The sequence below is a fragment of the Cucurbita pepo genome, chromosome LG18 (assembly GCF_002806865.2).
Source record: "Cucurbita pepo subsp. pepo cultivar mu-cu-16 chromosome LG18, ASM280686v2, whole genome shotgun sequence".
Classification (NCBI taxonomy): domain Eukaryota; kingdom Viridiplantae; phylum Streptophyta; class Magnoliopsida; order Cucurbitales; family Cucurbitaceae; genus Cucurbita; species Cucurbita pepo.
Genome location: NC_036655.1, coordinates 3224308 through 3236822, shown reverse-complemented (window position 1 = coordinate 3236822; position 12515 = coordinate 3224308). Strand labels below are relative to the sequence as shown.

The 12515-nt window shown below is 36.5% G+C and overlaps 2 protein-coding genes across 2 annotated transcripts; one reads left to right on the top strand and one right to left on the bottom strand.

The window, feature by feature from the left end:
- Window positions 1-577: 577 nt before the first annotated feature.
- On the bottom strand, window positions 578-1796 carry LOC111779609 (cytochrome c-type biogenesis protein CcmE). Its single transcript, XM_023659689.1, has one exon. It carries the CDS (start codon window positions 1651-1653, stop codon window positions 874-876), a length of 780 nt encoding a protein of 259 aa, XP_023515457.1. The 5' UTR covers window positions 1654-1796; the 3' UTR covers window positions 578-873.
- A 5018-nt stretch (window positions 1797-6814) lies between these two features.
- On the top strand, window positions 6815-11753 carry LOC111779561 (E3 ubiquitin ligase BIG BROTHER-like). Its single transcript, XM_023659623.1, has 8 exons — window positions 6815-7266; window positions 8224-8399; window positions 9164-9395; window positions 9752-9786; window positions 9904-9948; window positions 10959-11086; window positions 11186-11294; window positions 11397-11753. Exons 2-8 carry the CDS (start codon window positions 8253-8255, stop codon window positions 11445-11447), a joined length of 747 nt encoding a protein of 248 aa, XP_023515391.1. The 5' UTR covers window positions 6815-7266; window positions 8224-8252; the 3' UTR covers window positions 11448-11753.
- Window positions 11754-12515: the final 762 nt, after the last annotated feature.

Sequence of the window (12515 nt, the reverse complement as noted above, 5' to 3'; positions counted from 1 at the left end):
TTTCAAAAAAGTGGCCAAAAAGGAGCACATAGAAGAGAAGGTTAACAAAAAAAAATCTTAAGTCGTACCATTCTACGAATAAAAGAAAGTACGAACGAATATATAAAGAAATAGATAAATCTGGAAAGACATATCTAGGATGAACCATTATTAGATCATACTCGTAAATATGAAGTCTTCAGCAAAGACACAATTAGAAAGATACTGAAAATGAAGTTTTCTCCTTTGCAAAAAAGCATTCACATTTGCCAACCCCAAAATCTAAAAGCCATAAACACAAAAAAGTGACAAGGATACAACAATACATGACTGTAATGACATGCTATAAGAATTTGAATATCACCACAAAGATAACACGTTTATTGAACATATTGAATACATTTTTCATATGCGAGTATTGCGCTTATCGAGTTTCAATAAGTTTCATGCTAGAAAGAACCTTCAATATAAATTATGACATCTGAATATAAGGATAGTTACATATCACCTTCACCCTCTGGTGGTTTGTCAAAAAAACAAGGATACTTACATCTAATCCGAAGATAAGGATAACGAAACCAGCTCAAAAAACGACCAAAAATGAAAAGGACATAACATCCATAAGTAATTTCCTTTTATTCAGAATAATAAGGAATCACCAAAGATTTTGGTATTACAAGACAAACTTAAGATGTCAGTCAGATGCCTCAGATTGAAACAAAATCAATTGCTCTCTCACCCCATCATCCAGAGGGTAACTACCTCACAAGAATATTGATTAAGCAAATTCTAAATATGAACTACCAACAATTTATCATGTCCTCTCGAGATATTGTTGTATGTATAATGAAACAAATATCAGAAAATGAATTGAGAACAATTGTACCCAATGAATCAAGCGTGATTCGCCCCCAATTCTCCTTCCTCGATCTTCTTCTTGTTCTTCTCGATTGCAGCCGCAACCTCCGCAGGCATATACTTCTCATCATGCTTTGCCAAAACCTCCGTAGCCGAAAAATAATATTCCCCACTCCTCGCTTTTCCCGAAACACTCTTCGTAGAGACCTCATTTCTTATCTCATCGGTAAATGGCTTAATAAAACCTTCCGCCACGACCGAATGCCCCTCTCTAAACAAATCCGGCAACGACCCCTGATGGCGAACCAATATATCGGTGACCAAATCCGTTATCACGAACTCCATTTGAGAAGACGACGCTGGATGCATCACACTGCCTTCAAGAACCAGACCACCGAGACGAAACTTATTCTTCGAGGGATTCGCAGAGTATTTCTCGAGCGCATCAGTGGGCGTCACGTAGAACAGCAGATGCTCTTCAAAATTATTGAGGATGATGACGATGAACCCCGCGATGCAGCTGAAAGTCAGAGCATAGGTCCAGAGCCGGCGCGTCTGAAGCTGCCTAGCCCGAGCTCCGATGTCGACCTGTTTAGGACGGGTCGGATTCCGCCGTGCAGTTGAGAGAAACCGAAATCCAGACAGATTGAAGACGGTCTCTTTGGGAAGTCGACGAAGATCGGAAAGTGCAGAGGCGATAAGAGGGGGAGATTTGGGTATGGCGGACGATTGAATGTTATTCAAAGTGGGGAAGAAACGAACTGAGGACCGCAAAAGGAGGTGCGATCTCAATCGGAAAGCGAGATTTGAAGCCATTGGAGAAGGGATTGAAGATTGAAGATTGAAGATTGAATTTAGGGTTGAAAGGGTTTAGGGTTTTGTGGAAGGATTCTGAAAATCAAGATCGAAGAAGAGACCAAATGGTAATCTTCTTCTCTTCTCCAGAAATGTCAACGTGACCATTTCCCGAATTTTCTTCATATTATTGTAACTTAAAAAATAAATAAATTAACTTTTTTCTTTTGGAAAATTAAAAATTTTGGTCCACGAGTTAGACTTTTTTTTGTCGGGTCAACCCGACTAACTTGAAAATAGAGTTATAACTCAACTTAATTTATCTACTTTTTAAGATTATTAAGAAGATTATTGATGTTTTTTTTACGTTTTTAACCGATGTTAGTGATGTGTTCTGACTTATAAACGTTTGATATTTAAAAATAGTAGGTTGGGTTGTGAACTCTATTTGTGTTACTCGGGATACTAACTCAACCTAATTTGTTTACACCCCTATTCGAACATAGTTAAAATAGCTATGACATCATCTGTTACATTTATCAAGCTTTTATTCTCTTCATATATAATTCTTTCTATTTTTAGGACTAAGTTATTATAATGTGTTTTAAAAGGTACGAAATATTAAAATATTTTTAAAATTAATTAAAATATTTTAAAACTATTATATATATATATATATATATATATATATATAACTAAAGAAAGGAGTTAAAAATAATAAAATAGAAACTAATTAAAATATATATATAAAAGAAACTAAAGAACTTAAAAATAATAAAATAATATAAAAAACAGGTGTATATATTAAAAGAAACTAAACAAAGAAACATGTGTTTACATGGCATAGATTGGTCTCAATATCACTCTGGCAAATCCATTAACAAAAAAGTATTCTTAATATATTTTATATATTTTTATTTGGCTTGGATCAACTCGAAGATTTTACTTAGGGTTTAGAAAAATGAACCCAACCCGACCCGAAATGTTTATCCAACTCAACCCAACCCTTAAAGTTCGGGTTAGGTTGGTCTAGGTTGTGGGGTTGTCGGGTTGAATGTACACCCCTATTATCAATAAAATCTCTTTAACTAATATTTTTCTGTAGGTTTTTTCTAACCTGATTCGTATTTTTCATCTGTGAATTGTTGTGGTGTTCTAACACATTCGAACATAGAATTGTTCCAAGCAAAATATATTTAAGTTTGAAGTTTCTATAATTGAGCCATGAAAAAAGAAAGTATACATTGTTGCTACAGACAATAACGGTGAAGGATTGGAGTCATTTCAACTTCTTCTGAAATGGTCGATTTGAATTTGACATTCTAGTTAACAAAAATACGTAAGTCTCGAGATCTAAAAGAAGGAAGAAGACTAGATCTAAAAGACACCCCCTGCAGCTGCACGGCTCCACATGCTCCCACCATCAACAGTGGTCTACACTCAATCGGAAAAAAAATAAAATCACATGGAATGAGTATAAAAGTACTCAGTGAGTAACCTACTTGTAGGCTCTTTTCGGACTTAATCTTATACATGAAAACTTACGTTATTTACTCAAAATTGTCTCTAGCGATAGCCAAATTGTGGCTTAACGTCTGTACCAAATTTTATAGGTCACTATTTAACTAACCCTCAACATACCTCCTTTAAGGGGAGTACGCAATCCCTCTCGGGCTCACAACCTAAAGATCTTCTGTTTTCTTTTGGCTCTAGGTTTCACGTATGTCTAGGTCATTCACCAGTCTTGCGCACAGTGCATCTCAAGTCATCGTGGCTCATTGAAAAGCCCTAGAGTAATACTCATAAAAAGATGATCGTACTCCATACATATTTACCTATTGAGCTCTAATTAATGAATTTTCCCTAGTGGTGTCGAGTAGCATCTACTTGTTCCTACCATCAGTAAAATACCTATCACTATGTCTTTCCAAGCTAGAACGGTAAACTACCTGCTCATGTACCTTCATTAGATTAAAACAATAAAAATACCTGTCTTAGGAATAATAACTACCTGGTACTTTGTCTAAGGCTAGAATAGTAAAACTACCTGTCACTAGGTCATTCGGGGTGGAACAATAAAAAATTCATGGCTCTCCCCACTAGGCACCACCGATAGTACCTCAGCAGTATACCCTCTATGACTCCTAAAATCATCTATGAGGGACAATTAAGCCATGCGTAACAAGTTGACCCTAACCCCTATTGGTTAGTTCACGAATAAGAGTTGCACCCTATCCGTCCCTACAAGGTACCTAGTCAACCCAAGAAGGCTATGGAACTCATGATTAGGTACTATGACCAAAACACGTGAAACAATAACTCATAGTTTATGGATACCACAACTAGTACTCTATGACACATAGCGATAGTCCAACTCATAACTGGGTAACAATGAGCTATCCAAACCCTAAATCATGCATAATAAACGTATAAAGGCATACAACATGCATGTCATGTTCATTAAGTGATAATAATCCAACCTCACCATACTGGAAAGCATAGAAACCTAATGATCTATTAGAGTTCACAATCATGCATGCGGAAGCTATACAAGTGTAAGTAGAACTAAGTGGTAATTGTTCACATTATCTAAGCACAGTTATCACGAGACTAGGTCAAAATAGCCTCGTAAATAAAATGCTCAATCATTGCTCTCAATCGTAATTGTCTCCTACAAGTATTTCAGCTTAGAAACTCGCTCTACTTACTTGATTGTAGACTTCTCGAACTTATTTCATGTCTTTGAAGATATTCCAAAGTTCTCCAAAATTCATCGATGTGCCCTAAATTAAGTCAAAACATATGAAAATGGCTAACTTCAAATTCGTTAAAGAGAAGGTTGAGAAACTAACCATTGACGGTACGGTCATCTTCTCCAACTTGCCTCGGTGCCATTATGCTTCCCTTCCTTCTTTCTTTTTTTTTTTGAAAAAAAAAAAAAAATTTTTATTTATTTTTTAAAAATTCCAAATATTATTACATAGTTGTTAATAGGTTAAATACGAGATTATTTGGTTTCTAAATTATTAAATTTTTAATTTTGCATTCAATATATCTCTAAACTCGAAAACACGTAAAAGCCTATTTGAAAAGTTCAAAGACCAAATAAAAAAAACATCTCGAGGGTAATTGATCGAACGTGTAATTGTCACCGAGAAGAGGGTTGGTGTGTGATGTGTGAGAGTCCACGTGAACAGTTGTAGCACATCAGGAGACATAAGGAATAAATAATGACGTTCACTGTTTCCTTTGCCCCCATTTGCTCACCCCTCTCTCACTGTTTACTAGTAAATATTGTTCGCTTTGTCTTGTTACGTATCACCATCAGCCTCACAATTTTAAAACGCGTCTATTAGGGAGATGTTTCCATACTTTTATAAAGAATGCTTCGTTCCCCTCTCGAACCAATGTAGAACATCGTTCGCTTTGTCTCATTATGTTTGAGACATGTTGAATATGACAAGATTGTAATATTAATAGCATTTATACTAAAAAGTATTGATAAACTTTTATGTTTTAATAAGTTGATATGTCGAGATGACATGATTATAACATTTAAAAACCACTTAGTTTAGTAAACTCAACTCAATATGATATGATTATGTGTAGATCGTTCTCGAACCACATCTTACCGTGAGACGTACCGATCTAATACCATTTGTATCAACTCATGCTTAGGATTTAGAATCTGAAATTGGCACCTGACCTTTCCATTCCCTTGCATCTCCTGCGACATGGTCACATTACCTACTTTTAAAAGTGAAAATCGAGTCATTTCAGCATATTTTTGTTCTCACTCACATATTTCTTAAGAAATTTCTTAAGAGGTCACCTAACATAAAATTGTTCCAAGAAAAAATACGCTCAATTTTAGAGGTCCAATGATCATCCCCAGATTAAATGATCATCTCTAATAATAAAGCAAGTAAACATACGATAGGCGAGTTAAATTAATCATTCTTTTAGTTTAATATTTGGAGGGAGAAGATTCAGACCTTTAATTTTTTGGTCAATTGTATGCGTATTATAACTGATTGAATTATGCTCAAGTTGATAACACATCAAATTAATTTATAAATTATTCATTTTCTAATTACATGAATAATATTTTTATTTTTTAAAAACAAATTTTCAACATTTTGTCCAAAAATGGAAGGAAGGTGAGTGGGCAGTTGGACAGTTGAAGAAAGTATCGCCCACGCGCTCACCTGTTATTCAACGCGTGTCGCCCAATCGCCTCAAACAAAACGACAAACAATCCATACCAAAAAAATAAAATAAATAAATAAATAAATAATAGTGGATATTGTCTGTTAGGTATAATCTTCCGTCTCATAGTTTTAAAATACATCTACTATCTTCGATATGAGATCTTACAATCCACCCTTTGAGTGTGTAGCATTCTCGTTGACACATTGCCCAGTATTTGACAATAATACCATTTATAACAACTTAAGTTCACTGTTACGATATTGTCCGCTTTAGCCTGTGACGTATCGTTATCAGTCTCACGGTTTTAAAACGCGTCTACTACCCCCGATGTGGGATCTCACAAAATCCCGTCACTGGATGAACTAAATAATGAAGCATATAGTTGCCGATCTACTTGGTATTCTCGACGAAGCCTATATATATATATATCCCGTTACGATATTGTCTGTTTTAGCCTATGACGTATCGTTATCAGTTTCACGATTTTAAAACGCGTCTATTACTCCCGATGTGGGATCTCACAAGATCTCATCACTCATTGAACTAAATAATGAAGCCTATAGTTGACGATCTACTTGATATTCTCGACGAAGTCTATATATATACCCTGTTACGATATTGTCTGCTTTAGCCTGTAACGTATCATTATCAGTCTCACGATTTTAAAACACGTCTACTACCCTCGATGTGGGATCTCACAAAATTCCGTCACTGCATGAACTAAATAATGAAGCCTATAATTGCCGATTTACTTTGTATTCAAAACCTATATATATACCCACATTTATTCGATATATATATATATATTGAAAAATTGAAAGTTTATAGCGTGAAGTTATAATTGAAGCAAGTTTGAAAAAGAAAAAGTATTGATCCATTATCCCATGTGAAATTTAATTAAATCGGAGATATGAATATAAACATTTAGAACACGAGAGGATCTGATCTTGCTAATCTATATGTATTTGTAAGAGCGATAGCGAAGAAATTTGTAATTGAACAGAGAATCAAAGACGAATCTCTTCTCGCACGCAAACACAAACAAAAGAAAGCGAGAGAAATTCTCTCGGCCTTCGATCCAAATTCGCCGAGAAACCTACACAACCGAACCAAATCAACCACAATCATTCAATCATAGACGCTCTCCTTCTCTTTTCCCCCATCAAACCCCCCATTCCTTTCGAATCGATTCCCCTTTTCTTTCCATTTCTTCTAGTTTTCGAGCGCCCCTTTTGTTTACTTTTTTTGTTTGTTTCCTTCGCCCCTTTGCCTTCCTTTCTCTTCTTCTACACCTTCCCTTTACTTGTTCATCCAATTGGGGTCTTTTTCTGCTGACCCAGATGTTCTTTTGAGCTTTTGGTTCTTGGGATTTGGCGTCAGAGTTGCTTGGTGGATTCTCCGAATCGCCCCGGCGTTTTAAATGTGAGTTTGAAATAACCTACATTTTGGGTTTTCTGTTTGTGTTCAAAGAATTGCTTGCGAAATGATGAAGGAATGTGGTACTCTCTTTGATGGTTCTTCTTTGGTTGATTGTTGCATGATTTTGTAGAACTTGGATTCTTTCAGTTTTCTTATGGGATCTGCTAGCTTAGAGATTTGCTGAGACAGGTTTTGGCTGTGGCGGATAGTTTTAGGCGAAATTTCTTGACTGATCTGTGTAATTTGTGTTTGTGTTTACTGAATTACTGCTGCTTCTTCAATCTGTGATATCATAAACTCTATGTTCTTGTAATTCATGTCCTGTTTCTCACATTTAGGGGTAAAATAAAACTGGGTTTGTTGGATGAAAGTCCCACCTCGGGAATGATCATGGGTTTATAATCAAAGAATGCCATCTCCATTGGTATGAGGTCTTTTGGAGAAGCCCAAAGCAAAGCCATGAGAGTCAAGCCTCGATTAAGGGCCATGCCCTAAACTTAGCCATGTCAATAGAATTCTCAAATGTCGAACAAAAGTATTGTGAGCCTCGAAGGCATAGTAAAAAAATGACTAAGACTCCAAAAAGAAAAAGAGTCGAGCCTCGATTAAGGGGAGATGTACTTTGTTCGAGGGGAGGTGTTGGATGAAAGTCCTACATCGGCTAATTTAGGGAATGATCATGGGTTTATAATCAAGGAATGCTATCTCCATTGGTATGAGGCCTTTTGGGAAAGCCCATGGCTTCAGGCCTTTTGGGAAAGCCCAAAGCAAAGCCATGAGAGCTTATGCTCAAAGTGGACAATATCATAGTGGAGAGTTGTGTTCATCTAACATGGTTTACCTCCGTTTTTGCTTGGAACAATTCAGTTTGATGAACTCTTGTAGTGGATTTTGGCTTTGCTGAACTGTTTGGAGTGGCTTAGTATTCATTGGGTTTTGTGATGTTTCTGCATTGTACAGAATATTTGTTGGATTCATTTGTATATGAAATGAGTTGGAACAACACGCATACAGAAGAAGTTCATCATGTTAACACCAGTCATCCTTATAACAGTGCTGGAAGTTTTCTGGAATATTTTGAAGGTCTTACCTACGAACACGTAAATTTCATTTTTTCGGATGCTTCGCATTCTCAGGTACTTCAGATCTGCTTGGTTCTGTGTTCTAAACTCCTGAACTTGATTTGTTCCTTGCTCTTGAACTTTTGAATTGGGAGTTTTTTTGTTGTTACGCTGTTCTCTGTTCAAATTTATCGAACATCATCGTCCTCGCAGCTTATGATTATTTTGTTTTTTTTTTGTTTTTCTTGACCTTCCTTTTGTAACCGCCATAGTCCACCGCTAGTAGATATTGTCTTATTTGGGTTTTCTCTTTTGGGCTTCCCCCTCAAGGTTTTTAAAATGCGTCTGCTAGGGAGAGGCTTCCACACTCTTATAAAGGGTGTTTTGTTCTCCTCCCCAACCGATGTGGGTTCTCACAATCCACCCCCCTTTGAGGCTCAGCGTTCTTGCTGACACTTGTTCCCTTCTCCAATCGATGTGGGACCCCTCAATCCACCCCCATTTGGGCCTAGCGTCCTTGTTGGCACACCACCTCATGTCCACCCCCTTCGAGGCTCTGCATTTGGATTTTCCCTTCAAGGTTTTAAAACAAGTTTGTTAGGGAGAAGTTTCCACACCCTTATAAATGATGTTTTGTTCTTCTCCCCAACCGATGTGGGATCTCACACCTTTTGAGTTGAATCTTCCTTCGAGTTGAAAGTTGTCTTCCTCTCTTTATAGCTTATTAGCTACCAAAACAATTTCAAATTCAAGCATAGTCTGCTCTCTATAGTTGCCGTAATTAGTTCTGATTGTAAATGGGAAATGACAATGTAACTTATTAAGTTTCACACTTGCAGGAGAATGTTTACCCTCCGCCGAACTCGAACTTTTATAAGTTCGGGTTTTCAGATTTTGGTAGTCCAACCTATTACAACCAACCTCAAGCTTATAGAATGCATGATCACGAACCCGTAATTTATGAACATATAAGGCTAGAAAACTTTTCTACTCAGCCTAATGTACAGAGTACAGTAAATCCTGAATTTGAAGAAATTGCAAATACTACAGCCTTTGACAACCATGTAGAATGTAAGTGATACTTCTCAGCATCATCCAAAAGGGTTTTCTAATTGTTTAATATCTGTTGGGTTCACCATTGAGGTTTCCTACAAGTATGCAAAATATTTACTTCTGTAACGACGTTCTAGTAGGAGTGACACGTACTACTTCATTGAACATAATTGAAATGAATACATACAATCGGATGAACGTTACGTCTGGAAAAAACACTGCTTGTTGAAGATTTCTATAAGTTTTTGTCTAGTCGAACACCAAAAAGGAATATGGTTCTTGAAACACGATCTCCCTTGAATTTTTAGTCATCGCGTTATCTCTAAATGATTCGTAGTTTTCCTCTCTAGCACTAATGACAAATTTTCTCTCAGGTCCAAGGAGACATCGTAATTCACATGATTTTCAGGTTTGTGGGTTTTATATGGTTTGACCAATCAACTTTCTACTTGAAACATGTTTGGCAGGGTGTTTTTTTTTTTGATCTCAAGATCATTGATGAATGGGTCTTTACCTTTAAGTGTAGGTTGTTTGGCAAGACAATGTAGATCCTGATAATATGACTTACGAGGTTAGTGCATTTGACAAAGTTTTTGTTAACTTGTCTTCTTCTTTTTATTTGTAAGTGAAAGTATCAATTTCCATCAATATATGGAACCCCATATTCCGAAGAACCAAGTAATGGGGACAGATAAACCATGGGAATTCTAATATCAATTTTAAGATTTACCAAATTCTTGAAGCTAAATTTGATATTAAACAAGGATTTGAACTAGACTTGATAGAATAACTGCAGGCACTTGGAAAAATTCTAGGTTGAGGACATGCTAGAACGTGATGAGACATTAAAATATCTATGATTATTGGGTAATTAGTTTGATAAGGTTACGCCAACCTAAGCGTAGGCCAACTGGCATCCTCGACTAGGAGGTGATCCCACATCGGTTGGGGAGGAGAATGAAACATTCTTTATAAGGGTGTGGAAACCTCCCTTAGCAAACGTGTTTTAAAAACCTTGAGGGAAAGTCCAAAGAGGACAATATTTGCTAACAGTGGGTTTGGGCTGTTACAAATGGTATCAGAGCCAGACACCGGGCGATGTGCCAGCGAGGCGGCTGAGCCTTAAAGGGGGTGGATTGGGGGTTCCACATCGATAGGAGAAGGGAATGAGTGCCAGCGAGAATGCTGGGCCCTAAAGGAGGGTGAATTGTAAGATCTCACATCAGTTGGGGAGGAGAATGAAACATTCTTTAAGGGTGTGGAAACCTCCCCCTAACAGACACGTTTTAAAAACCTTGAGGAGAAGCCCAAAAGGGAAAATCCAAAGAGGACAATATAAGCCGTTACATTTCGAATCCCCCACCCGATGTTATTGAATTCAGAAAATTTGTTTGATAAGATAATGGGCTCTGTGATAGGCCTGCCTGCTGAACTATTATCCTGAGGTCATGATGTTATGTCTGTTTTTCGAACTAATACTAAACAAACTTTATACTATGTGTCATCCGATCTAATCGTCTTCGAATGTATGCATTTTTGTTTTCAATCTCGGTATAAAAATCTATAATATTTCAAGTTCAGGAATTACTAGAGTTGGGCGAGACAGTAGGAACTCAAAGTCGAGGTCTTTCGCAAGAGTTGATCGCTTTGATTCCAATATCAAAATACAAATATAGTTTCTTCTCGAGGAAAAAATTTCGTGGAGAGAGGTATATGTTAGTTTATGATATTTACCTGCTACTTGTTGAAACTCCAGTTTGTTTCATTTTCCTGCTGAGTCTAAGTTTGTTCCTCATAATTGGATGTAGATGTGTGATATGCCAGATGGATTATAAACGAGGCGATCGACGGATCACTCTGCCGTGCAAACATATCTACCATGCCGGTTGCGGAACCAAATGGCTTAGCATCAACAAGGTATGAAACTTAAGAGTATACCGCTTCTACGAATAACTCTAAACCGAGACCAAAGCCCTTTAGGAGTGTTTTGAGTGAGTAATTTTATGGTTTGTTGTGCAGGCTTGCCCCATATGCTACAAAGAGGTGTTTGGCGATACATCAAAACGCTAAGCCTTTCAGTTCATTGTTTAGATGACAGAAGAACAGAACGTTGTTATTACAATTTTTGTGAAAATATGGAGTGCCAAAGTGAATAAAGATTAGTTCCTCGTGTTAGCTTTATCAGTGTTTGGATTGGCTTTGATATCTCTTGAGTCTTGGTCTCGGGGCGAGCGCCCGAGCGCTCTTGAGTATAGGGAGCAAAGCTTCGAATCAATGAGATATTTTCTATCGTTTTTGTAACTTTGTAGTTACGATTGATATTTCTTTTATTGTTATATTTTTAAATTTAAATATATTCCTTATTAATTAGTTTTATATCCTCGATCAAAAGGTTCGAGCTTCTACCTTGCTTGTTAAACTCAAGAGGTATATATAACAAGTCATCATCGCCCCCTATTTCGTACTCGTTCGTATTTTCCTATTTGATACTCTTTTCCAAGTTGTCTACTTTTCCTTTCCCATAGTCTTATTTATTTACTTATTCTTTTACGTACTTATTATTTTTTTGGGTTCAAACGAGACGTAAAGATTAGAACTTTACAAGTGGTTTGATTCCTTGTATTGAGTTCGAGTGGTTTCGGGTTCCAAATCTAAAATCTTGTTTTCGTTTTGAGTGGTTTTGTACTTCAAATGCTCGAGGAGTTGAAAACGTCAACCTCCATTAGAGTGGTGAGGAAGCCTGATTGAGTCATTAGATTAGGCTTTTCAAAGTGGTTCCTGCGGGTTGTTGGAACGACGGGCCTCGATTTAGAAAGATTTAGGGCTAAACATGTTGAGAATGAGAAATAGAATTAGGATCAAATGTGTATATTTTCATTGATATTCATAACTTTTAAATAGAATACAAGTTACCCGCTGATACTTACAATAAGAAAAATATAAATTAATTAAATATTAAAAATGGAAAGAATGTTAAGTATAATATCTAAGATATATTTTATAACTAATATATTATCCAAATATTATATTTTAATATAACAAAATACGGGGTTACTAACTCCACATCTTATTAGGGTAGAAAACGAACCGACATCTAAAGCGAGTCATATGCTTTATACTTGATATTGTAAATTTACT

Bases quoted from the DNA above. Each gene is read 5' to 3' on its own strand.
- LOC111779609 (XM_023659689.1), bottom strand. From the start codon at position 1,653: ATGGCTTCAAATCTCGCTTTCCGATTGAGATCGCACCTCCTTTTGCGG.
- LOC111779561 (XM_023659623.1), top strand. From the start codon at position 8,253: ATGAGTTGGAACAACACGCATACAGAAGAAGTTCATCATGTTAACACC. The intron at 9,396-9,751 runs GTAAGTGATACT...ATTTTCTCTCAG, and splicing joins CTTTGACAACCATGTAGAAT to GTCCAAGGAGACATCGTAAT. The intron at 11,087-11,185 runs GTATATGTTAGT...AATTGGATGTAG, and splicing joins AAAAAATTTCGTGGAGAGAG to ATGTGTGATATGCCAGATGG.